The sequence below is a fragment of the Rhea pennata genome, chromosome 2, assembly GCF_028389875.1.
Source record: "Rhea pennata isolate bPtePen1 chromosome 2, bPtePen1.pri, whole genome shotgun sequence".
NCBI lineage: Eukaryota > Metazoa > Chordata > Aves > Rheiformes > Rheidae > Rhea > Rhea pennata.
Window position 1 is genome coordinate 42,171,089 of NC_084664.1, and position 27,142 is coordinate 42,198,230.

At 37.9% G+C, this 27,142-nt stretch overlaps 1 protein-coding gene across 1 annotated transcript in view; it reads left to right on the top strand.

The window, feature by feature from the left end:
- Positions 1-1,340: 1,340 nt before the first annotated feature.
- The window catches only part of LOC134136117 (ubiquitin-conjugating enzyme E2 E2), a 209,788-nt gene continuing 183,986 nt past the window's right edge, over positions 1,341-27,142 (top strand). The window contains exons 1-3 of the mRNA XM_062567832.1: positions 1,341-1,646; positions 5,307-5,489; positions 13,484-13,534. Coding sequence (XP_062423816.1) covers positions 5,314-5,489; positions 13,484-13,534 — 227 coding nt within the window. The 5' untranslated portion in view covers positions 1,341-1,646; positions 5,307-5,313. The remainder of the gene's footprint in view (positions 1,647-5,306; positions 5,490-13,483; positions 13,535-27,142) is intronic.

The following is a 27,142-nucleotide window of genomic DNA, read 5'->3' on the forward strand; positions in this document are numbered from 1 at the left end:
ACTTAACAAAGAGAAAGATTAATTTTATGTAGATGGAAACTGTAAAAGTAACTTCTGTTGTGTGGATACAATATGAGGGACCAGTGCCAGTAGTGATTTTTAATCCTTAAACATTGCAGCAATGGTTCAAGTTCTTGATTTTCACATGTTTGGTAGTATGGACTTCATCTACATCATAACCATGAGTCAGAAAAAGTACAGTACTTCACAGCTCAAATAGGGAGAAACTTTTCCTCGTATTGTGGAATAGCATGAGCGTATTTTATTTTTTAATTCCCTTTAGTCATCAGTAAGGGGAAGATACTATGACTTGCCATTACTTCTTTGCCCATGGTTGGTGTACTTCCCTGTTAGCAGGAGGAATGTCTGAGTGGATGTATTTACATTAACTAGCTACGCATCAGTTGCATGTTATGTAAAGATTAAAGAAGTGATGCCGGCATCGCACTGCAAACAGAGCCACCAGTTCAATCGGCCCGATAGCGCTGGTTAACCCCCAGCCCGGCCCGTCAGAGCCCGGCTCCGGGCCGCGTTAACGGGATAAACACCGAACACGTAAGGCTTCCGCGCGGCTGCCCGCCGGCCTCTCCCGCTCCTCGTCGCGCAGCTTGCCACAGCCGCGATGCCCCGCCGCGTGGGAGGAGAGGCTCGCTCACCTGCCCGCGCGCGGCCACGCCACGCTCCGGGACGCGCCGCCCGCCCGGGGCCGCCCGCGCCGCCAGGCTGCGCCGGTGCCCAGCGGCAGCGGCCTGGCGACGGGAGCGGCCGCCGCCCGGCCCGGCCCGGCCCTGCCCGGCCCGGCCCGGCCCGCTCCGCGCCGCCGCCCCGGGGGACAAAGCGGCAGCCGAGGGCCGCCAGGAGCCGGGAAAGTTCATCCCGGTCCAGCCCCGCTCCGCGCTGCCACGCGCTGCCCTCTGCCGAGCCCCACGCGCTCCGCGAGCGCCGGGGGGCGCGGCCACGCGCAGCGCGACGCGGCCGCGCAGCGGGCCCCACGCGAGACGCAGGAATTGCGGGGGGTGGGGGAGCCCCTAAGCCCTCCCCCGCCCCATCCTGTCACTCCTCCTCCTCCTCCCCGCCCGGCTCCGCTCTCCCCGCCCCCCGCCCTTCCCTTTAACGCGCGCTCCCGCCGGCGGCTCCTTCCCGCCCCCCCCTTCCCGCGCGCCCCCGCTCTCCCCCCCGCCCCCCCCCCCCCCGCGCGTGTCACTTCCCCCCACCCCCACCCGGCCGCCGAACGCGCGCCCCCGCCCGCCCCTCCCTCCGCGCGCCGCCAGCGCTGGGGCTTAATTGGCTGCCGGGCGCGCGCGCGCGCGCGTGCTTGGCGCTGCCCGGGCGGCGGCGGCGGCGCGCGCGCGGCAGCGGCAGCGGCTTCACTTCTCTTCGGGCGGCGGGGGCAGGAGCGGCGGCGGCGCTGGGAGGAGAAGGAGCAGCAGCAGCCGCGGCCGCCGCCGCCGCCGAGGAGCGAGGGAAGAGGCGGCGGGATTAAAGGGAGAGGAGCAAGCAGGAAGGCGAGGGGGAGAGCGCGGGCGGGCTCATGACTCAGTGAGCGGCCGCAGCCCCTCGCCAGCCCCTCGCCCGGCCGGACGCGGGGCTCCCGCCTCGGATCGTCCCGCAGCCCGGCGCCGCCACAGACCCGCGCTCGCCCGCAGGTAGCGGCGGCCCCTCCTGCCCCCCCCCCCCACGGGCGCGACCCCCCCCCCTCCCCCACGCAGGTCCCACCCGCCTCCTCCTCCCCCCCCTCCCCGGTGTCCCCCCCCTCCCCCCCCCGCCCTGCCCGCCGCCATTAACCGCCCCCCGGAACAACTCCGCTGCCTGCCCCGTGCGGGCGCCCCGCCCCCCCCCCCCCGGCCCCACGGGGCACCCTGCCCACCCCCACGGGCCACCCCCCCCACGGCCCCGCGGGGCGGGTGTCGCGTTTGGTGCCGCCTCACGCCGTCCTCCAGGACCGCGCAGTTACTGCACATTGTGTCTCCGTGACATGCGCCTCCCCCTCCCCCGCCGGGCCGCGGGGAGACGGGCGAGTTGCGCGTGGGGGCGCGCGTGGGGGTGTGTGGGGGGGCGCCCCGCCGCCGCCGCCGCCGCGGCCCCCGGCCCGGCCGGGCACCGAGCGGGCCCCGCTCCGCTCCCCCTCGCCCCTCGCCCCGCTCCTCCTCTCCCCCCTGCAGTGTTGCGATCCTTTTGCCCTTTACGGTTTCTAATGAAGATGAAGTAAGGCGGCTGCTGCTGCTATTGCTGCCGCTCTTCGCGGACCCTGCAGAAATACTCAATTTGTCTTTGCTTATAGGAAATTAAGACCGCTTTAGAAAGACATCATCACTAGCTCTGCTGCCCTTGGGACCCATCCGCACGCTGCCAGGATCTCTCTTTGCCTGACTGCTGGCTTTCTTTTCCTTTTTTTTTTTTTATTATTATTTTTTCCCCTTTTGAGAAGGGAGGGGAAGGTGCCAGTGGATATATATGACAGAAGCAGGATCTCTTGGACATTCTTCACTTAAAATTTATAGTCATACTTACAGTTGTAGTCTATGTCGATGCTGAATCATCTCATGTTCAGAGGACTTTTAAGTCCCCTTCTACCCGCCACCCCCACCCGCCCAATTTTGTCAGCATGATGGCAGGAGGGTTAAAAACCCTTGTTCGAATGTAGAATAGTATGGCAGTCAAGGGACCTGGACATCATGTTTTTCTTTTACCCTATGTGACAGTTGCAAACAGGCTTACGGCTGTCTAGATTCAAGAAATATCTTGCATTTGTCTGTGTTGATTGCATGGAAATGTTTTCCTACAGTGTCATTCCCCGGCTGATATTTTTTTCCTTTCTTTTATTTGTTCATGTGCTTGTTTCCTAAGTTTGACCATGTCTGAAGTGTGTGGCTTCAGGACTTTTAAAACACACTTTTATGACAGTATTAAACATTCCTTTAACCATGAAAAATTTCTAAAATTGCAGGCATTAGGAGGGAAGGGCATGGAAAGAATTGTCCCTGGATGTCAGAAAGGGGAATAGAGAGAGATGGGGGGGAGAGAGACATGAAGCCGTGAGAGAGAAAGAATAAGAAACTAGCCAGACATCAAATGACAGATTTAAGCGTTTTCCTGCTGTAAATGCTGGCATTACATGTTACAGTAATTATATGCTCTGAGCTACTGTTACAGTGTTTATCTGCTGGATAGTAACCTGAACTTATGAAGTGAATACAGTTGTTTTTGGATAATAGTAATATTTATAGCCAAGATTATTCACAGCAGATGTCTATGTATATAGGTTTCATTAAATATGCTTTTAACTTTCTGGCCAGTAGTACTAAATCATAGGTACATTGTGAAGAGAATTTTTTTTGTTTAAAATTAGATGTACTAATCAGAATTAGAATCTGGAGTAAGTAAAGGCCTTCAGAAACATTATAAAAAAGATCAGATTGTATTTTGGCTGATACAGAAACAAATAAAGCAGGTGCCTAGTTTCCAGTTTGCATTATAGTTATTAAATTCATATTTTGACTTGTAGGAGTGTGGTAGTTTTGTCTTTCACTATCTCTAAGTGTTCTTTTTCTTTTATCTCAACATTTGACAACCAGGATGCAAATATGTAAAGATTTACCTGTGCGAATACTTGAATTATAATAAATATAATGTTGTAGCTATGTTACAGGGAAAACTGTTCTGCTAAGAATGAACAATTTTTATGTTTTTATTTTAGACCATGCATTATTTCAGGTCATACAACAGCCTGTTATGTTTTTGTGTATATGAGTCTATATTTATAAAATATTTTCTATGAAACCAAAATGTAGTGTAAGCTGATTAAGAGTAGCCTTGTTCCACATCCGTCACTTTTTTTTTTAAAAAAAAAAAAAAAAAAAAAAAAACTTTTTAAATATTTTGAATGCATTTCATACTTCCAGTTTTTCTTTTCCTTTCTGTATAGCCTCATAAATTAGGCAAAAAAGATTTAATTTATACTCAAGTCAGTTGGTTTGAGTTGTGTGAATACTGCCTGAAAAGATTGTTTCTTCCATTCCAGAGTGTATACTGTCTGATAGTATGAGATATTGGTAAGGCTTTTACAAGACAGGAGTAAATTTATTTTCTTACATGCAACTCTAATGAGAAAGCTTATGGCCTTTGTAAAAAGTGGCCCTTTTAACATAACCTTTTTGACACTGGTGGGACTTTCCTTTTCCTTTGCTGTCTCTTTCTGTAAATATGTAGAGAGAAATGAACTTATTTTTAATCCGCTAAATGAGTGTGGTTAAATTTGAGCCTGCAATCCTTTTATTCTCTCTTGAAAGAGGATTAAAATATGTTATAATTAAGGTGAATAGTTTTATTCTTAAATGTGATGGTCCCTGTACATGAAATAAAGGTAAAAGGATAAGTGAGTTGAAGTTAACAGCTATTTAAAAATCTTCATATATGAAAGAGTAAATTCTTGATTTGGACTGATTCTATCAGAAAACCACCTAGATGTGTGGAGATTGCGTGGTTGTAAGCAAGTAACATTTGGGCCTATGTGCTGTGAAGGTAGTTCTTTTAAAGTCTCTAGAGGAAGACATATAAAATATTTATATAAATTACAGATTTGGAGTTAAAAGATTTTCTGCTTTTCGTAAAATTTTCTAACGGTCATTGCTACTACATTTGCTAATTTACTAATTTTTCATAAATGCTTGTCTTTTCATTAGAATAGTTAGAGAAGTCATGGCAGCTGTAACAGTGGGTTTGTAATTCTTCATCTGTCAGCATATTATTTCTTCCTTTGTTTTAAGTAATAAAAATGAAGATAGCTAATTAGTATCAGAAGTGTGCAAAAATGCATCAGTTTGACTTATGAAATACACTGAAATGTCTTGTAGCTGGTGTTCTCTGACAGCTTTGTTACCTGATGTCGCTTGAGCAGAATTAATCGGAAGAGAATTTCCGTATATCCTCTACTAATGTGTTTACCATCCTAGATGTGTGCTGCTTTAGTAAATACAAACAGTTCTGTGTTAGTGCTTTTCGAGTCTATGAACATTTCCATTGAGCATGCCAAATAAGATGTGGATTTTGTAATATGAATAGTCACACTATAGAGTTGAAAAGAGCCCATAGATTTATTTCATATGGGATAACAGAGAGTCTTAAGATAGTAATAGCTCTTGGGTTTTAACAAACTGTGTTAGATTTGAACTGGTTGCATAGTGATGACATAGTTATATGTCTTAGTTTTGAGACCCAAATGTTTTGCTTTATTTCCTTAAGGCATATAAAAATACTATCAGGCTGTTTCTTCTGAAAAAGCTTTAACTTTTGTTGTTGTTTTTTAGTGCTGCCATGTCTACAGAGGGGCAGAGAGTTGATGATAGTCCAAGCACTAGTGGAGGCAGCTCTGATGGAGATCAGCGTGAAGGTGCTCAGCAGGAACAAGAAAGGGAACAAGTTCAACCCAAGAAAAAAGAGGGCAAAATATCAAGTAAAACAGCTGCTAAACTGTCAACTAGTGCTAAAAGGTACAATATTCTTTCCGGCTGCTTCTTTTCCTCTCTCTTTTTTTTTCTTTTTTTTTTTTTTTTTTTTTTTCTTCCCAGCTAGCCATAAGATGTGTGTATTGATTTACTATATTCATATTGTTTTACCATAACGTGGTTGTGTCGGTGTAATAGTGTTTGGAGGCTAGTCACAATAATGAGACCTGTGTACTTTTTCCCATTCTTTGACAGATTTGGCTCTCTCTCTCACGGTTTTAATAGTAGCTTGCATGATAAAAGCTGACATTTTTTTATTGCTAGTAAAACTGAGACAGTTTTGCAGCCATATAAAATATATCTCTGTATGTTTATGTATGACCGATGTTGAAACTTGTCAATGTAACTTACAGTTAATTAACCATAAACATCTTGGACAGTTCAGTAACTCAGCATGTTAGGAAACTACTGTAGTGCCCATTGATGTATGTAAAATACTGCATTTCTTTTTGCCAGATCGTAAAGTCAGAAATATTTGAGTGAACAAAAAAAAATATGTTGTTTTCCTTACTTTAAACTGTGGTCTGTTTTGATACCCATTTCCATTTTTTCCCTTCTCTTTTCTCCTGGAGAAAAAAGGTAGATTTGGAGAAAAGTTATTTAAATTATTATATACTATCATGTCAATCTCCAGATAATGATTGTCATACTCAGACTGGACAGATATGGCATATATGTTAGTTGTTGCTCTGTCAGTACAGACAGTGGTATTAATCTAGGCAGCAGAATTTAAATGCTACTATAGTGAATGTAGCTAAAATATACTTCTAAAGAATCTGACCAGAGCCCAGTTCTGCAGAATGTCCTGATGCAGAATTCCTAGATCCTGATTTTTTGCTAATTTAAGTTGGTGTAAACTACAAGAGAAACCACTGGAGTTGTGCAAGTATATTATTATGATAAAGAAGGATTAAGGCCTTATTGCTATAATTTATAACATATGCACTTGGTAGAAGGCCGTAAATACCAGTATAAGTATGCATGCAATCTTGTTATCTTGGCTTAATCCTACCATTTACATATTTTGTTTTTTTTTTTCCTGTCCTGAACTCTCCTCCATCTTTCCAGTGAGATGTTGTCATGCTTTTCTTTTGTCATAGGCAAGCTAAAAGGAAAGTATCTATGTAAATCTCTTTTTTTTTTTCCTTTTTTTTTTCTTTCTTCCCCAGTAAAATATTTTCCCGAGAACCATACCTACTATGACACTATTAGGAGAGTGTCTAGTCATTTCAGTTATGGGATGGCCAGCAGAGTTTGCCAATATTTCCTTTTATGACTAAAAAGAAAAAAAAAAGAAGAAAAAAAAAAACAAACAACTCCTTCAAACCATGAAGTTATTCGCGTAGTTAGTCCTTGTACCTATTATTGTTTCTGGCCTTGTTCTCTTTCCTCTGCTTTCTGATATATATGTACTTTAGTATTAGGAATATAGAACTAGACAGGATTTCTAAGATCATTAAATCCTGTTTTTAACATCTGTAGAAAAAAATACATGTATCTTTGTATGATGTCTAACATAATGATGCCACAATTTTGGCAAGGGCCTGTGGACACTATTCTATTAAAAAATTTATAATAGTATGTCAGAAATTAGTCTATTAATCTTAGTTTTGTATCTTCAAAGCTTAGAGCTTTTATCAACATGCATTTTATAGTGATAAAATTACTTAAATCTTTTAAAGTTTAATCATCTCTGCTTATGGTTCTACTGAAACTAATTATGCCAGTTGCTGACAATATTACATAAAAGCTTTTTATGCATTTTAAAAGTTGAGATGACTGAAATATTACAAGTTTGGTAGATATGTACACTATAAATAATATTTTTGAAAAATGTATTTTTAGGAGCACTGGTTGTCATAGTGTTATTCATAGAAGAATTGCAGTAGTATTTTTTTTATATATATTCCATCTAAACCTAGTGTTCAATAGAACTGGGATGACATTTCTATAAATGTTCATAATTCAACTAGTTTTTTTTTTTTACAATTGATTTTGGTTTTAATGTTTTTTAAAATTTTTAATTAGAAACAGTAATGCCTCAAGAAAAAAAAAATCTGAAATTATAGGATGAAAAGGAGGGGAGTAATACCAACGAAGAAAAATGTAGTGTATTGTTACATGCTGAGGACTGTGTGTCTGTGGAGATATTTTATAGAAAGTTTTTCTATAATGCTTCATGTTCGTTGGAAATGAGATCTGTTGCAGGAATAAGGCCCTTCAATAGGAGTGTTGTTGATCAGGTTAAAAAATGATCATTTTAATTGAAACAAATTGAAATAATTCAGGTTCTCTTAGTGAAAAACCTGAATATACACTTAGCGACTTTTTCCTATGTTAACTTTTGAATTTTATGGGTTTGTATGGCATTACTCTAAAATCCCAATAATCTTCACTTAACAAAGACAAATATTTCACTGTGCAATTGCTTCTAATAACTGTTTCAGTTAAAGGAGTCAACTCTGCTAAAATCAGTAACAATACAGTGTACTATATTTGAGGCTTTGGTCAACATGCCTTAATTTGTGTTTAGAACAGATAACACTAGTAAGTTGATGCAGTACTGAAGCTAAATCTTTCTTTGAGCATTTAGACTGAGGATTAGAATCAAATCTTGATTTGGATACCATGTTTTCACAACTGAAATCCCTTTTCATGCATGTGGAGTAGTGGTCCTAGTATTTTGGGGTTATATTAAGCTGCATAGTAGATATCTTGGATTAGAATTAAAATTTTTACATTTGTTGTTGGAATACCTGTGTTCTGTTTGTTTGTATGTTTATATAGTCAATTAGTAAGATTTACTTTTAAAGAATTTTCATTAATACTAATGATAAGCAAATCAGGATTTAACAGTGCATTTACTTTTGGTTGTGTGAAAGTATATTGCTACTGTATCTTGTTTGTATCATCAGTGGTGTGTATACTACTTCTGCAATTTAATGCTTTGCAAAATGATTTGCTTATGGAGGATATATGAAAACACTTGAAATCGTATGTTAGTAAGTAGGAGTGATTTTTCTTTTAAAATAGATCTTTTTTTCTGTTAGCATTGTTACAGGTGGCATCATGAAGGCAGAATGCCTTCGCATGCAGCTTCTCTGTGCTAATACTTTTAGGACTAGCCGCCTTACAGGTGTAATAGCTTACAGCGTATGTCATACAGTGTACCATCCTTCAATTTTCCTCACCCAGAGGGCATCACCTTAAATAGCAACCTTTCTTACCTAACATGTCAAGATTGAGAAACTCACTGCATATCACAATTACAGTTCAGACATGGAATTGAATTGCTGTCCTTGAAAACAGCAGGCATTTTGTTACTTTTTAAGTAGCAAATCTTAGCATGACCTTTGAATTGAGGGAAGAATAACTATTCTTGGCTAGCATAGGAGCTCAACAAATAAATGTATTGTTTTGCCAGGCTCCTGAAATTGGTAGTTTAAAATCTGTCAACCTTTGTGTCCATTTTGGCTTTTTTTCCTTTTCTTTCCTTTTTTTTTTTTTTTTTTTTTTTTTTTTTTTTTTTGTGTGTGTGTGTGACTTGTATCTGCACTCAATTGTGAATTTTAAAAATCTAGTCTCTTTTTTTTTTTTTATTGAATGGAATAATAACCTAAGGAATAGCAACTAAGCAGTAGATTTGATCTGTTAGAAATTCAGTAATATAAAAATGAGGTATTAAGTATTTTTTTTCCTCAGAGGAGGCTATCATAGCACTATTTTCAAGGAATCGGGGAATGATATTTAGCATGTTGTATATGACAGAAAAAAATATGGATTGTTTTTTCTTTTAAAAAGTCTTGTCATTTATATGTTCATCTAATATTAAAGGGGGAGCATTTATCTTCCTTCGGTATAAATCTAACCATCTTTAGATCTATTTCTTGCTCAGTCACAGTCTATGTAGATTTGAAATATATACCAGTGACTGTTTCTTAGTATTTTATAAAAAACATATTCTTCTGTCTGAATTATTGATTCACCTAACTTGTAGGGGTAAAGAAGCATATATTTTAGAAAAGTAGACGTAGTAAAATTAGCTTATTGTCAAAGAGTACTTTTTTGTTTCTTTTCTTACTATACTGGAAAATCTTCTAACATATTCAGTTCTCCCTTAGCTTTAGGGAACTTTAACTGTTTCATGAAGAAACAATAGACAGTACCCCTAGGCTTGGAGCAGTAGTAAACATGTGCCTGTGCGAATTAATAATGTTTGAAATCCACAGTGTACTTTCGTGCTTCAGAATTTAGGGATAGATTAACCTTTACACTTTTACTAGAAGGCAAGTATGTTTGTTCATTCCCATTAGTAAAATGGAGGGAGGGAGGGAGAGGGAGAGGTCAAATGACTTCCATAAGACTAAACAAAGAGCATCAGACCTGACATTGCAAATTAAATGTCTTGTGTGTACAGCCCAGGGCTTTGATTACTAGAGAATATTTCTCCATTCTCTCTCTCCCCAGTAATATAGTAACATACTAAGCCAACGTATCATTAGGTTAAGTATAAAATAGATACAAAAAATTCTAAATGAGTCCCTTTTGCTCTCTGATGTAACTGAAAGTGGCTGTACTGAGCCTGAAAATCCAAAGAGAGAAATCCAGAAAGGACCCTACAAAACATGTTTTGTTGCCAGAGGGCTTGTATTCTTCTCACGGTGAACCCTCTGTGGTCAATGAAGGAAATGAGGCACATCCTCTCCTGTGCCAGATTCTGAGGGCAGCTCAATGGAGATAGAGAACAAGCTCCACAGCAGTGGAATAACTCGTTCAAACAAAGGCTAACTTGCACATTGGAGGTATCTATTAGTGCAAGGCTCTCTGGATATTATTTGATGATTTAATTGTAACTTTGAATGCTGTGACATGTGAGCAAGCTATTGCATGTCAGCTGCTCTACAGAAACTGTTTCTGGATGTGCTCTCAGCATGAATACAGGTTAAATTAATGCAGCTTACCTCTTAACAAAAAAGGAGTAAGGTGTGTATATATTAGTTTGGGTTGCCACAGAGTAGGAGAATGAACAAGGCCAGCTTACTGAGGCACAATTGATGAGCAATATTATATTAATATGATGTAGATTGTTTGACTAAAAATAATCGTGAATGAAACATCCGTATCTTGGTGCTTGCAAGAGCACTTAGGACTTTTGAACGTAAATACAATGTAACATCTGATTAATTTGTATCACTTAAAGCAGCAAGTTGTTCTGCTTTCCTGTGTACTCAGTCACAGGAAAAGCTAAATCTAGGACCATTTTAATATTCTTGGCATTACAAATTAGAAATTTTAAGTTGAACTAAAACAGAGGCAGAAAATGGAAAAAATGTGTATTTTTTTATTCTGAAAAAGAAAGGGAGAGGGTTAGGATTTAGGAGGAAGAAAGGAGGGGTTTTGATCTAGGACTTAAGCTACATTTGTTGTCAGCCCATTCTTGATGTCTCTCAGGCTCATTGTAATGTAATAAAATATTAAGTGCTGTTGTTATTATATGTAGAGCTTAAAGCAAAAAAGTAATCCCTAACTCCGTAGAATTGTAATGTCGTCATTCTGTAACATCTTAAGAAGTGGAAAAAGCAAACTAACCAATCCATGAAATTGGAGGAGTGGATACTCCATGCTACTTAAGTTTTCTGTGATTTTAATTTGTGATAGTAAAAATTCCAAAATCACAGTATAACTTTGTCATGGACAGAAGATGTATTTTAAGTATCTGCCACACTCCAAAATCTACTGCTTTTAAAAAGATACAAATTTTTAGGCTAGTTTAAATGGAGTAATTTTTTAAAGGACTATAATGTTTGGTATGCTTAGACTTTGCTAATCATATTTTCCCTTTTAAAAAATGTGATGGATTTTTCAGTGCAACTACAATGAGATTTTGCAAATATTGATTAAGCAGCATGAACTTACAATTGTACAAGAAAGAAATAATGTTTATTGGGGCAATTCTTCTTACTAGAGATGTAAATATTTCAATGAATAAAATAAGCAGCTAAACATTGAATTTCTACCTCTCTCTAGGAATCACTAGTATGTGTATATAGGGTTGGAAGAAAAGATAAAGTATCTGAAAGATTTTTTTTTTTCTTTTCAGCCATATCAGTTGGACTAATAAAAGATTATTACCTCTCCTTACAAATTATTTTTCATGTATTTCAGAATAAAAATGATAAAGGAATGGAGTTTCTGGTTTGGGCCCGTTCCTGTTCTAACTTTGGTCCATTTATTCCTACAGCCATAAAATCAACTGATAGTGGCATAAGGAGAATTTTGATAGTGGCTATGAGACTCTTTAGTGGGTAAGATTGTATGTATTGTAACGTTTTTTTTCTGATATACCAGTTTCTGTGCCTGTATCTATAAGCAGAGTGGGTGGCAGTCATTTTTAGCAAGATCTGTGTGTGCATCAGACCAGGTCTGAGCTCTTGGGCTGTGGCTTTAGCATCTGTCCCAGGAATTTGAGCTCTATTATTATGCAGGTTTTCTTTCTTATTGTAGGGAATAAAACGAATAGTAATCTGTTCCCACACATGAAATCTTGTGCAGAAGAGGAGGAGAGGAGAAAATATTGAGGATATATTAAATTGTTTTTCTTTCCTCCCTGCTCCCAAATGTTTTTGCACTGAGGTAGCCTATAATAAAGCCTTGGACACAGTAAGATTTATAGGGAATGTGGCCACAATAGTCCTGCTTATGGCACCATATTCTGGCAAACCTTTGGGATTATTTCATTTGTAAACTCCTCTTCTACATGTTTAAATTTTTTTGAAGGGGGAGATGCTGACTTTTGTGCAGGTGCTTGTATGAAGGAAAAGAGCCTGTATTGCCAGATGTGACAGAGGCCAGGAATTCTGTGACTTGGCACAGGAGCCAAAAATACTTGAACAACTTTGTTATTCTGCCTGGATATCAGGATGCTGGTAACAAATGGAGCATTGCATGGATCTATAATGGACCTGTCCAGTTCAATGTCTTTATCAGTGACCTGGAGGATGTGATAGCATGCAGTCTTGTCATGTTTGCAGATGACAGCGGTTTTGGGGGAACAGTCTGTATGTGCAACGGAAGGGCTACCATTTAGAAGGACCTAGACAGGCTGGAAGAAGGAGTTGACAAGTGCTGCGTAAAATTCAACAAATGCCAAGTCCTGCACTTGGGAAGGAATAACTACTTGTAGCAATAAAGACTGAGGACTGCCTGGCTGCAGAGCAGATCTGCTGAAAAGGATAAGGGGGTCTTGGCAGACAGAAAGCTAAATGTGAGCCAGCAGTGTGCCCTGGCAGCAGTGAAGGCCAACTGCATCCTGAGCTGTATTAACAAGAGCATAGTCAGTAAACAGAGGAAAGCGATTATCTCCCTTTACTTGACACTCATTAGACCACATCTGGAATAACATATCTGGTTCTGGGGCCCTCTGTGCAAGAAAGACCTAAACTGGAGCAAGCCCAGTGGAGGGCCCCTGAGCTGGCCAGGGGGATGGGATGGTTACCCTTAGAGGAAAGGCAGAGGGAGCTGAGCCTGTCTAGCCTGGTGGAAAAGGCTTCAGGGAACATCTAATAGCAGCCCCCCTTCCCCAGTACCTTTGAGGAGGTTATTGAGAAGATGGAGCCAGATGCTTTATCTTGGTGCATGAGGGGGGAGGATGAGAGGCAACAAACATAAATTGAAATGAGAGGTTTTGACTGAATATAAGAAAAAGCCTTTTGCTGTGAGGACAGTCAGGGAGTGGAAGAGGCTGCCCAGAGAGGTAGTGCAGGCTCCGTCCTCGAAGATTTTCCAAACCTGACCGGATAAATCCGTGGGCAACCTGTTGTACAGTTGCATACAACTTTATAGCATCAGCTTTCCATTACAAATGAAAAGAATTATATTTTATTATTGTTGATTGCTGTAGAAATATTTCATAAAGTTCAAGGAAACATACTGTGAAAGAAAGAGTCCTGATGGTTTCTGTTTTTTTTTTTTCTCCTAAGAATTCAGAAAGAACTTGCAGAAATTACATTAGACCCTCCTCCAAACTGTAGGTAAGTTCATATGGATTTTTTTAATTTGGAATATTTATGGAAATTACGTAGAGGACCGGGGTAAATTTTAGCTATTCCTTTGCACTAATTAGTAAGTAATTTTGGAATAAAAGCTGATAGATAGCGTCTTTGCCTATAAACAAAGAATTGTATGATATACTTTTGGTAACAAAAGTAATGGTAAAAAACAGTACTGAAACATATGATGTGTTAATAGATACAGGGTAAAAATCGATTCATCCTTCAACTTGAGGTATTAAATCAATAGCATTTTGTTTGATTCTGTAAAATGTAATCCTGGTAGCAGTTACTGGTATGCTTGATTCCTTTTTCTTGCAAATTGTTAACATGCTGTTAATATAATGGAGAAAGAAAAATGTTAACAGGACAAACTGTTACTAATCTTCTGAGTGTATTTCTGGTGATCAATTATGACAATCAGTGGAAACTTATTGAAATAGAATGTACCATCCTATATCCTTTTGAAATAATTACTTTTGTGCTTGTTTTTTTGTCAGGTGAGTTTTACTTGCAATGTTTTTAAAACTTGCTTTGAAATGAGTAATGACGTAGACCTAGAAAACCTTGCTACCTTGTGGCCGAGGCCTTATACAGTTGTTTTCAGATGGCTGTCCCAGGATTCTGATCTGTCAGTTTGACATATGGTCGGTGTTGGAATTAGGCCAGGGTTGTGCAGCACTGCTTAAAGGAGCCCCTGCAATAGTACCTCTCACAGTGAGAGGTCAGACTAAATGCAGATGAATAGCTTCCATACAGTTCTGCCAACTGATTTCAACTGATGTGGTTAGTAGGATTCATTCTATTAGTGTACTAAAAAGAAAGATTGATAGAAATAGCTGATTGCATGCAGCTTTTATAATGAATCCCAGTACATTTCAGTATCAAATTAGCTAAGCAACTGGTAGTAAAAATGACAGTCAGCTTTATTCTTTTGGTCTCTTGACAAAAGTATGTGTGAGAAAATATTCTAACAAGATTTGATGTGGTTGTGCTGGATCTCAAGATAAGTCAAGTGGCTATGTACTAAAGCACTGTGTAGTGAAGTAGCCTTGCAATAATAGTGTTCAAAGAGTATTTCAGTCAATTAGGATGAACAGTTTCTTTGCTAGATAAAACATTTTAATAGCTAAGCTGTTCTGTCATACTTATGACTGTGTGTGAGTCTTCAATCACATCAAAGCTGTTTCACATGGCAGATCTTTACTTAGGTGTTGATGACTGATGCCTATTAGTGGATTGATTTGCTGAGATGAGTATAAAATTTCAGTGTGTTGTAGGAGAACGCATAAGTCTTTGAACTGAGTGTAAAAGGCTTCGTTTTTAAAAAGCAGTCATTTGTTTTAGTTTTCTGAATCCTTTGCTTTGTAACAAAGGAATTGTTCCACTGTACAAGATACTGTTGTTTGCTTTTCTTGTACTAGCAAGTGTAAAGTGAGCATTGGCTGGCTTAATGGAAAGCCCCTTGGTGACTTGCAATTAAAAAAAGAGTGAACTGGAGTTCTTCTATTTTCTGAACTATTTATTTACACCAATGAAAAAATAGCAATAAAACTGCACCACATGATGCTGTTTTGCAAAATCAAAAAATTACATTTAACTTCCTGTTTTTAGCACGGTTCTTAAGATACAGAATTATTTCATGTTGTGATCTTGATAGATAACCATTAGTAACTTTACTATTAGCAAATATATTTTTATAGTCAATAAGGAATCACTTCATTTAGTTTTATGCTCTGTTGACACAGCCTAAACAGTGTTTTCATTTGAACTTCATCTATTTTCTATTATAGTTAAACATTACAAAATAAATACATCAGCTAGACATGATTCTTCAGCATAATGAAGAAAGCTAACTTGTAATATAGTGTATATACCTATATCTTGCGCAAAAGTATTGATGCTTACTTTTTTGGTTTTAGTGAAATGTAGGTCATCCTTACAAAACATAATATGTTTTGTGTAAAAATAAATCTGATTTCATCAAGGTAAGTTCCTTACAAATATAGGCTACTTGAAATGATTGTAATCTCAGTCCACCTTCACTTTACATTTTCTATTATTTCAATGGGGGGTTGTATATATAAAATGATCACATTCCTATTGCCCAGTCACGATTTAATCTCAAATGTGAATGTCACAAGATGCAGAGGAAAACTGTGTAACTGTTAATACTCAGGAACACTCTCTTAAGTAGTTTTTTACTTTTGATAGGCAGTGTATTTAATAGAGTTGGAACTTGGGTGAAATATTGCAAAAATGTTGCAAGGCTTCTAGTTAGCTACAGCAGGCTGAAGTTCAAGTTTGTCTCATCCAGGGAAAAAAACAAAATGGAACAATATCTGTAGTACGGTAGCATCCCTTAAAGGCATGGTAGGCTGCAGAGTCAATACAAGTTCCAAGGAAGCTGCTGCTTTGACTTCTGCAGCAGCAGTGTTAACATTTACCCCAGTCCTCATCACAAAGAGAATAGGTTATATAATCTTCTTGTTTGTTTGAAAGACAGAAAAAGTCTTGCTGACATCTAATGCTTTGTAGCTATCAGATTATCAGTGTTGCAACTTGAAGCTTTTTTCCAGACTGTGGGAAGTTGTGGATTTCAGAGTTTCTTAACAAAAATAATAAAAAAAACCCTGTCACACTGGGGTGTAAAAGTGGATTTAATATTACAAGAAGCTAAGTTACCTGCTTTCCTAGGTATCATTGTATTTCATATTCTGTAGTTTGCATTCAGAGCAATGGAAAGACTTGTATTGACTTCAGAAACTTTGGATCTTAGGGGAATGTTAAGTGTCAAGAAGCCAATTTAGAAGGTGGATAAGAGATGAGCAGTGTAATTGCAGCTATTTTCAGAGGGATGTGTGTCATAAAAAATCTGTTATATTTCACTTTTAACAAATAATTGGATGTTTGGTATGTGTTCTCCCTTTTACCTTCATGCAGAGCTTCATTTACTATCAAGGCGAGTCATGAATACTGAACAGGTCCCTTTTGTATTTTAAATGTACAACATTGTGCAATCTTAGTATGTCAGGGGACAGTATAGCTAAATTGTAGAGTTACTCCACTTTTTTTTTTCTTCTCCCCTCCTTCATAGTGTTCATTGAAACACTAAAGCTTGATTGCTAGAAATGTTGCTGCACATAGTGTAACTGAATACTGGCTATATATTTTCTCAGGTGTGGTAAAATCTTAACTTTAATGATCCTTTTTTATATATTGCATTGCTGGAAAGTATGGGAATAGTCAGGAATTCTTGTAGATAAAGAATACCTTTTCAGACTTTTCCATGTTTTGGATTATATCTTTTCAAAGACAGTAGATTTCATAGAGTGCATCTCTTGTTGTCAAGTGTTGTATACTATTTCCTTATTTGCTGGCAAGAGAACAACATCTTTGTGGCAACTTATACCAGTTGTTTACATGGGAAAATAATATTTGGAAAGTACTTCATGTATTTTTAGCTGCTTTCAATGTGAACTTAGCAGCTGGAAGCAAGGAGAGCCAGCACAAAGTGAATAGCAGCTCTCTGTGGACACCACTTGGAACAGCTACTCAAAATTTTCCTATTAAGTCACTGTTCTCTCCTATCTTTTTTTTTTTTTTTTTTTTTTGTCTGTGTTCCTTTTTGATGTTCTCTAGCATATTTGTAACCATTCTTCTCTATTCTATGTGTTTACTGCAATTCCTTTTATGTGCATAAATTTTGTTTCTTTCTCCCTGTAGCAATATGGGTGATGCTTAAGGCTGAGAAACATACTTTTAAACTGTTGTGCAGCTTATTGGATAGATTGACGGATTCCTGTTCCAAAATATTTTTAAACCTTGAATGTAGTTTTCTCTTCTGTTAGTTTGGAATCATTATGCTAATTCTTTGCTTCTTCTACCATTTCCAAAATAGATAAGTATAAATGGCTAACACATCTAATCTTAGTATTTTGCTCGTGGAGAGTTATCACACTGAAAATACTCTTAAAGCCCAGTTCTTGGAGTGATGTAGGGAAAGGTCAAATTTGATGGAAAATCCTGCAACTCTCTTTAGGAGAGAGGACAGCATGCCTTATGGATGCCTCTTGCACTGTTAGTTGTTGCGTTAAGTCTAGCATTCCTGTTCAGTAATCTTGTGGCTCTGTTTTTGCTGAAGTGGTGGTGAAGCCATGATCTTCACAACTCTAAGAGGTTATGTAAATTCTATCAATTTAAATCATTTCTCTTGTGGTCACTTGTTTAAGTGTTGCCCAGTACCACTTCAGAGCTGAGGGTGGCTGAGTTCTAGGGAACTGGAGAAGCAAGCACAGCAAGCCTTGGGCTTACCCAAATCTCCTTCCTTTTTTCTCACTCAGGAAACTTGTAAGGAGATCTTCCCTTGTACACATATATGCATGCGCGCACATGAGTAGCTTTTCAATGTGAGTGAAGAGATGTCTTACTGTTCTCTGGGCATATGATTACTACATCTATTTGCCTTTGGGAAGGTTTATAAATAATCCTGGTTACATGTATTTCCTTAAAACATTTGAATAAATTTTTGGATTGAATAAAAAATCTGGAAAGACAAAGCTAATTTAAAAGCAATTCAATTTGGGAGCTGGAAGGATTCTTTTTAAAGCACTTTACTCAATTCACGTTTGCATCTATTTTGGTTGATCAGTTTTAGCTTGCACTGAGAGCTTACTTACCTAATGATTTTGGTAACTTTAAGCACTTGCTCAATAATACTACATCCTCTCAGGTTAATAACCACAGCCCAATTCACTACCTTTATATGCCTGTTGAATTATTTTAAGAGTGGGAAGGAAACCTAACATTCACTTCTGTTTGCAATGTACATGCTACTTCATTGAGGTGCTTCCTTCCTCTGTAACCAAAGAAGAAACCTTAAAGCAGCACAGTCACTGAAGAGTATGTCTTTATTTGCTAGTTCTCTTATTAAACTGCAGGCATAAAGGATGATCTGCATCATACTAATGACTGCCATGTCACTTGGAAGGAATGTAGGAGTATGGCTGCTTCTGTAGGTAATGAAAGATTTCATGCCAGTTCTGCTGATAGTGGTTTCACTGGCATACGAGCTGGGTGCCTGCTTCAAGTGTAGCAGCTCATGTCTTTATTTTGCAGTACCTCGTCAGTGATTCTGATTGGTTTATGTTAGGCATGCAGCTGTTTGTTGCTGTAGGCACATGGTTCTGCGCATGATGCTAATGCATGAGCAAGATGAAAACCAGAATAAGAAATGCTGTCTTTGATAACTTTTCACCACAAATATTTCCAGTCTCCTTGGTATTAAGTCTGGGCTGTCTTCCCATTATATTATATTACCTATAGTTTACCTTCTACTTGTATAGGCTTACTTTGATCTGCTACTTCTGTATAACTTCCTAGTGAAAGTGTGACATAGAAAACTGCATACAACTTCTGCCTAGGCCTCTTAAGAGTTTATTGCAAATACCGTTTTTGATTAATTCTTGCTGTGTGTAGGAGCTGTGATATTAAAGCATAGAATCCTTTTGTTTTGAAATCTATGATCTATCTACATTTATTTGAGGATAAAAGGAGAAATATAAAATCCACTTGTGTGTACATTACAACTGCTTTATTTCTCTAACTTTGATTCTCTTTCTGTTTCAAATGCAGTAAGGAATATATCCCCAAAACATACAAGTTAATGATTACACTGGGATTATATTTTATAATAGCAGCTATACTATTTATATCACTTCAGTTATCTTACTTGATTTTTATAACTGGTTGTTATTTCAGATTTATTACCTTGGAACTTTAAAGTATCTTGAGTGAAAAGTGTCAGATTACTTCTTAATATATAATCTTCTAATTCCTTTAGCTGTGTTTTTTTTTCTTTTTTGTTCTAAGTTTTTTTTTTAAGACAGTGCAGGACTATCATACATGTTTTAATGTCTGAAGCATATAAGATACTAGACATTTTTCAAGAATATGTGTTTATTTTCACTGTAAAAGTGACTCTAGGCCTTTTGATGACATTGTTCACAAAGCCTGTCTTTTAAAATAATTTGCAGATGTTTCTTTCTGTGGGTCTTGCATATGGCAAAATACACTGTGCACTAGACGGCCGTCTGAAACATAGCTGATGTTTCTGTAGTGATACGATATATTTGAAAAAGTGTGTGTGATATGAAAAATCACATGGCAGCTCTGAGCTGGCTATCCTTGCCTTTCATAGGTGTAGGAGAGCAAAGAACCAAACATACTGATTTTGAGTGAAATGAAATTTGAATCTCCACTTGTTTCTGTTTCTGCTTGCTGTAGTGGTGTGACTTTGGAACTGATTAGATGCAGCACTCAAAAGTTTCAGGATATATATTGTAGGCATCTGTGGTTATAAACATTGGTGACTATGACTAGGCAGGTCGGTAGGGATGGTGTGTGTTGGGGGGGGGGGGGGGGAGAGCAGCAGAAACTGCTGTTGGCTGCTTGGCAGAACCAGCAACTTCACTTGCTAATTATGAATTGAGGAACCTGCTGACAGCACTCATTAATGTCTCCCAGCATAGTAATACCTTCATATTATTTCTGCCAGTTCTCCCAGTTTTCAAATGATAACAGCTTCCCTTCCAGAAAGAAAAGAGCAAGTAGTTTTAGGGAAGAATAAGAGTACTTACTTTTGATGAGGACTGCGCTAGTGCGGACATGGAAGAATGGGGGGATGTCACAACTTATCCCATGGAACAGCTGAACTAGGGCTACGAGCAGAGATTTTGCCATAAGAAGGAGTCATGATGATCATACTTTCCTGGAAGAAGGGAAGGGTAGGAAAGTGCCCCACAAAGAGTTTGTGATGGATGTGGAAAAATCCAGGGATCTCTGATATTTGTAGTATGTATAAGGCTGCGGTTTAAACTGCAAGTAAGGGATTATAGCAAGGATAAAAATAAATAAATGCCTTGATATTTTGAGTGTAGGTAATTCTGGACAGAGAAATTTTCTTCCACTAGCTTTATATCTAGGTGCAACTGGTCTTTTGTAAGTCAGTCTCTTAAGAAATATAACAGAGACAGTCCCTAATACTTTCTGGTCCAGAGTTTTTTTTCAGAGTATCATCTGTAGACACTTTTTCTGGCCTATTCTATCTATCTAAAGAAAAACTTTCCCTCCCTATTTGCATGTGGTTTATACCATAGGACTAATGTTATATGTATATTTTTTTAATAATTTCCTCAGAACAGCCCTCATAAAAATAAAACACAAAAACCTAATCTACCCTAATCAAACCCTAGAATAAGTATGCTTAATAAACAGTTATTGCCTGTCAGCAAGGCAAACAAAGCTGTACTGGTGAAACTTTGCATTATTATTAGGACTTTACAAGGAAGTGATTAAATCTGTAGGTTTTAAATTTAATTAGCTATTTGTATGGGGGTATGTTTTTTTTTTTCCCAAAACGTAGACTAGTGATACATACCGAAACTACTTAGGGATCAAATTCTTTGCAGAAATCAAGAGAGCAGAGTTATTTGGAAGTGTGACCATAGAAGGTACTGTGACACTGAACATTCACTGCCATTTCATAATAATCATGTAAGAAACATGCTTCTATTAGCAACTCATTACCCTTTGGTAAATTACTCATTATTGAATAAATGGGGGAAATGGAAGCTACTTTGTCAGTTGGTTAAGACTGACAGCATAACGAAGTAACGAAGTATTTGCTTTTTTTAAATAAATGGTACAATCTCAGAGGTGCTTAATGATGTTGACTTGTGTACACCTACGTCTCATCAGAATCTGAATTCTGAACTTCAGTGTAATATTTGAAAATAATTCCTTTCTAAGAAAACTTCTTTAAAAAATCTGAAAAACTTATGTTGCTTCATGATTAGCATTGTGCATCTTCACTCCTGCCAAAGAAAAAGTACTTTTTTTCCTGTGTTCTTAGGAATCTAAACAATTTTTCTTCTCAGTTTGAATACCTCACTTCTACAGCTTTTTAACAGCTGTTAATTTATGTGCATTTTTTTGTTTGTATTTCTATTGGGTTTTTTTACATGAACGTGACAGTTGAAGGCAATGCTGTAATTTTTCTTTTATTATTGGTATATATGTGCAGGAATGTGCAGAAATTTACAATTAATAGCCTGAATTTAGCGGAATATTTTCCAAAATGTCCTGGAAAAGCTGCTGTTTAAGAATAAAGAGCCATGAACTAATAACAGAGCATGCTTTACAGCATTTTGCAAACCAACTATGAAATTGATCTGGTTGCTGTTTTCTTGGAGTGCAATAAAACTTGTTTATGCTGTAGTTACACATTTGCAGCTTTGTTACAAGCTTTTTGGGGTATCTAATTGGCTGCAGCTTTGAATCATATCATAACACATGCCAAATGTTGCTAATTACAATTAAGATATCTACTTGAAATAATCTTTGTTTTCATTTTCTCTGACAATTTATTTTTTCACTTATTCACATGCCTTTAATTTTTCATTTTAACAGTTCTTCCAGCACTTTAATTTATTTTTGTTTCAAAGCTGTGGAATTGGATTAAACAGTGTTTTTTTTTTTTTTTTTTTCTAAACTCTTCCATGTTGCTTGGAAAGCAGCCAGTTACTATGTATCGGCTTAATAGAAACCATGCCTAGCAGTGCCTCACATATGGCAGCTAGTGTTTGTGTGGTAGTGCATCATGTATTTTAAATATTACCTCTTACACCGTAGTCAAATTTATGCCAGAATCTGAAGTTTCCTCTGATTAACATTAACGAAAATAGCAGAGAGCCAACTGTTTCTGTTTTTAGGGAGAAGTATGTAATTAAATACATAATTTACTGTCTGTTACGCACAAAAGCCATATTTATGTGGCCTCTATTAATTTGAGATGCATACTGTGACTAGAGAAAGCTATAGGTGAATGATAATATGCTTTCTTGATACTTTTAGCCATAAATATTATGGAGACCTAAACTGACTCTGTAGCTAAATACTCGACTAAAATATGAGGTTTTGTGTTTAATTTGGGAGACTGAGCTATGCTTGAAGAATAGGGTATACACAATTACAGCAGTTACTCTTTGAGTAACACTTGACACAAATGACAACTTAAATCTGTCAAGATTTTGGGGTTGCTTTTTTGTATTTAGAGTTCAGTGTTGCCATTTTGGAGCTTTTAAAGGTGTTTCATTATGGATGGTCTGTATTTAGGCTTTTTGGTATGTAATTCAAAGGCAACTGTTGACTATACAGATGCAGAGTTTTTCTTGAAATGATTTAAAGTTAATCATGAATTTCACCATTTTTCTTAACAATTTCTTTATCAGAAAATTACAATGTTGAGTGGAAAAACAGTAAATAATTGCACTCTTTAGAAATGATTGCCTTCTCTTTAGTACAGGCTGTATTCTTTTGTTTGTTTTCAAGATTAGCTAATGTCACCCACTGTTCAGTTTAACTTTCATTTGGGAGATATTGACAGTACTGATCACTGGAAATGTACGTTGTAAATCTATGAAATCCAAACATTTGATTATCCTTCACATCATAAGAAGTTTAAAACTGCAAAAGGAAATCCTTTTCCTTCTATGACGCTACTGCAGTATTTTATGCATCATTCATAATTATATGGGTATTGCATCTATATATGAAGTGACAAAAATTTTTTTTATATATTTTAAGAGTTTTTATTTTAATACGACAAAATGATACAGGTGCTTCATTACACTACTTCGATTAGTGTATTGTCACATTTAAGAATTCCTATGTGTTTATAGCTCTGAGCTATATAGTTTGAACTTTTTTTGAGGTAACTACAGTATGCTTAGAATAACTATATGCTGTCAGCCTTAAGGCCATTTTACCATAGATTTGATTCAGGAAATTTAAAAATGCTATACACTGTCTCTGTTTGGTATCTTTACCATGCTAAATGTATATATTGCCTATAAAATTAGGCATGTTCTTAGGCATGAAGTGGATGGATGGAATGTGAGTAATGCATTTAATTTTCAGAGAAGTTTGAATGAAATATTAGATGTCCATCTACCATGCAGTTTCAGATTTCTTGATACAAATAATTGATTACCAAGCTCATAGCTGTGGCATTTAAACCAGGGTTGCAAACCTGAAAGAAATTCAGATGCAGAAATGGGGCTTGCAGCCAGAGTGTGATCACAGGGTAACTAGTTTAAGAACTACTAATATTAATGCAATGGTAGTTTGTGCAGTAACTGAAAGTAATAATGGATTGCATTTGTTAAATATTCTGTGTTAAACTGTTGGCTAGAGTTAATTGAGTTTGAATTTAGCTTTGGAAACTTGACTAGTGTGAGTTTAATACAAAAATGGCCTGTTCCTGTTTTTGCAGATTCTGTTGTATAGAAAAGAAAGACATTTTTGCCTGGATTTTCTGTTGAAGAGTGTCTGGCCTTCGAGTATTGGACGGGTGTTAGCCATGGTCTGTGCTATATTGATGTGAGATCATTCTTCTGCAGTAGGCACTATGGGAAGCATCCTGGATGGTTCACTGGAGATAATTTGAGATAGGAGCATGCACACTGCTCCTCTCCCATCCATGGAGACCAAGTCTGCTGGCTAATTCAGAAACTCAGCTGTGTCTTCTCACAGCTCTTGCATACAATCTGCCATGTTGCCTGCTGAAAACTATCTTCTGGAGTCATTCTGTGCCTAGGGTACAAAGAGCAGGTTCTCCATCTTGCCTCTCCCTTTCATGAGATACTTGTATACTATCAGCCGTCATCTGTCTCAGAAAATAGCCATCTCTAGGAAAACCAACCAAACAAAACCCCCACATAATTAGCTGTTTGTCTTATTTATTTGTGTTTTGTTACAAATAAAATAAGACCTGTCAGTCTGTAAAACAAAATATTTCTAAAAGAGGGTTTGCTTCACTGCTGTATCTTATTCACAGTAATGTCCTGTCGGTAGCAGCAAGAACAGTAAAACACTTTGACACACAGTGTGCGCATTACAAAAATGAAGTGTCATATCAAAAATGGCTGTAAACATTTTCACAGTCACTTGTCATTGCAAGTTTGAAGGTGGGAAATTTTTAGAGAAGATGACTCAATTTTCTTTCTTTGCCTGCATGCCTGACTGCCTAGAAGGGAGGAAACATCTATTTAATATGGCATTTCAATGGACTGTTTTGGACACAGCTACTGTAACCATGTTTGTCTGAGTGTATTTCTTAACAGCCTGTCAACACAGTGATTAGGCATTAATGCAAGAGGACTATTTTGAATTTTGATCCAGCATTAACTGAATTATAGGTTTTTGCTTTGTAAACCATAGCCTTCAAATAATGAGATCAGGTGATCACAAGTATCATTGGGATGGGAAACAGTCTAGCTGATAGGCATCACATAATCAACTCGAAAATCTCATTTGTGTCTGGAATTACTGTAGTGTAAATCAAATTTAAAATCATGATTCAAGTATAATGACCTCCTGCATTACTAGGCTTCCTGAGAGATATTTAATTAATTATAATATATAATAAAAAAATAAAAATGATATATATGAAGTATATTAATAGTGACTGTTTTGCCATATGTGTGTGGCATACATTTTTAGGTGGCCACAAATACGGCCTTAAAACCCTCAACATGACGGCCTTAGGATGATGCATTTGTAAGACATTCTGCCACAATCTGCTTTGCTTCTTACTGAATACAAATAGCTGAGGGATGACAGCCATCTCAGTTTCAGTAGAAGCTTTATGATTTAGATGATAATGATAATTTTATTCTGCTGCCAGTACAGAGCACTTTGCAGACTGATATCAAGGTTAATTGTCACTTTGAGAAGAAGTGAAGCACAGTCTGCCAACCTGATGCTCTGTTCAGCTGAGAAAGATAATTGCTATTCAAGTAGTATTTAAATGAGCTCAAATGCTGATAAATACACAACCAAAATATTTTTTCTCTCACATTCATTCACTGTACTGGAGAATGAGGTCATCACTGTGCATAAATACCACTAATGGACGCTGTAGTAAAAACATGCTGAGTATTTACAGAGCTACAGGGATTGAGATTCCCCCAGTGTGGGCTGTAGGGAAATACTTCAGACTTGAGTTTCTCTTGCGAACACGTCCTAGTTCTCTTATGTCTGTAGTTGCTTTTTTAGCTGTACTGTTAGCTTTTATAAGACTCCCTTATGCGCTGTGACCCAACCTTCCAGACATATCTCTGAGGTTTAGAATTTGTACTAAGCCTTGCAAGTTATTAGGGTTGTTTTGTGTTCCATGCATCTCACATTTATTCTGAAGATAACTTACATTACTCCAGATTCTGGGAATCCTAAGCAGCCCAGTGGCCAAGAAAATAGTGCAGAAGCATGCAAATATTACTGTAAATTAGTGAAATATTTTTTTCTGGTATCCTTGGTAACTGCACAACTTTTAAAGGGAGCTGTGTCAGCTGTATAAACCTGCGTAGTCCTGTGTCCCCAAGAGCTATTGTGCTATTCTGAATTCTCGGACTGGCTATGCTCAATCTACAAATCCTCTTTAACTTAAGGGTCTTCAGAATTAAGATTTTTACCATGTAGCTGTTTCTCTTTTCAAAATAATTCAATAGGATGTGTGAGCTTTGTTCCACCTGCTACCACCCCCAGAGGATTTTTTTTTTTTTCTGTGCAGTTTAAAATTTAACTGCAATGGTCTTTTAGCCTTGAGAACTGATAATTTATTTTGATGTAGCAGTAACTTTAATTAAATGCTTGTAATGCTGTTCCTTTTCACACTGCTAAACTGACTTTCTTTTCCTTATTCACATGACAACTTCTGTTGATATGCTCAGTGATTTATTTGTTGTTGCTAATATTTCACTGAAGTGAGTTTCGTTTGTTCTTTTGTTTTTTCTGTTTGTCTGTTTGTTTTAGGATGTTAATTTGGTGCTTTTTTGCAGCCAACTTGTAACTGGTATAACTCTACTAGATAAAATACGTTGTGAATATTTTTGAAATTTGCACAAAGCACATTGAGATAGTAGAACAGTTACTTTTAAGGCTTCAGGAAGATAAAGATCAAATAATCTTATATTAGTGTTTTATGTAAAGGAAATATTTTTTTTTTGCCATGACCATGCATGGATTCTCAACTAAAGTTTTTGCATATTTACTTTATAGGAGGACGGTTTATTACTTTCTTGTTAGAGACCACTTTCTTGATAATTTAATTTTGGTATTTGATATCCATTATGCTCCAGTGACTAAGAAACATGAATTCTTAAATGGTTTATTTTCACTCCTAAATGCATTCGTACGTTTTCATAACATTTTTAGATTCTGTATGGTTTTACCTTTCCACATGACTAGTGAAGTTTTAAACAAACAAAATAGAAAATAGCCAACTTGTAAGTATTAGTGCACTAGCATAATCAGCCATACGTGATTTGTTTATTATAGCTCAGCACTAGAACAGTGTTTCAAAGAGAAAACATGCAGAGATGATTAGTAAGTACCATGGTGATATGAGACTGCCCAGCTACAGAAGCGCTTTAGTTAGGTTATTCACATGAGTGCTTAAGTATATGCTTAACGTTTTCTTATCAAAATGGGCACTGGTAATGTCTAACTTCAGTAGCTGTTTATACTGAG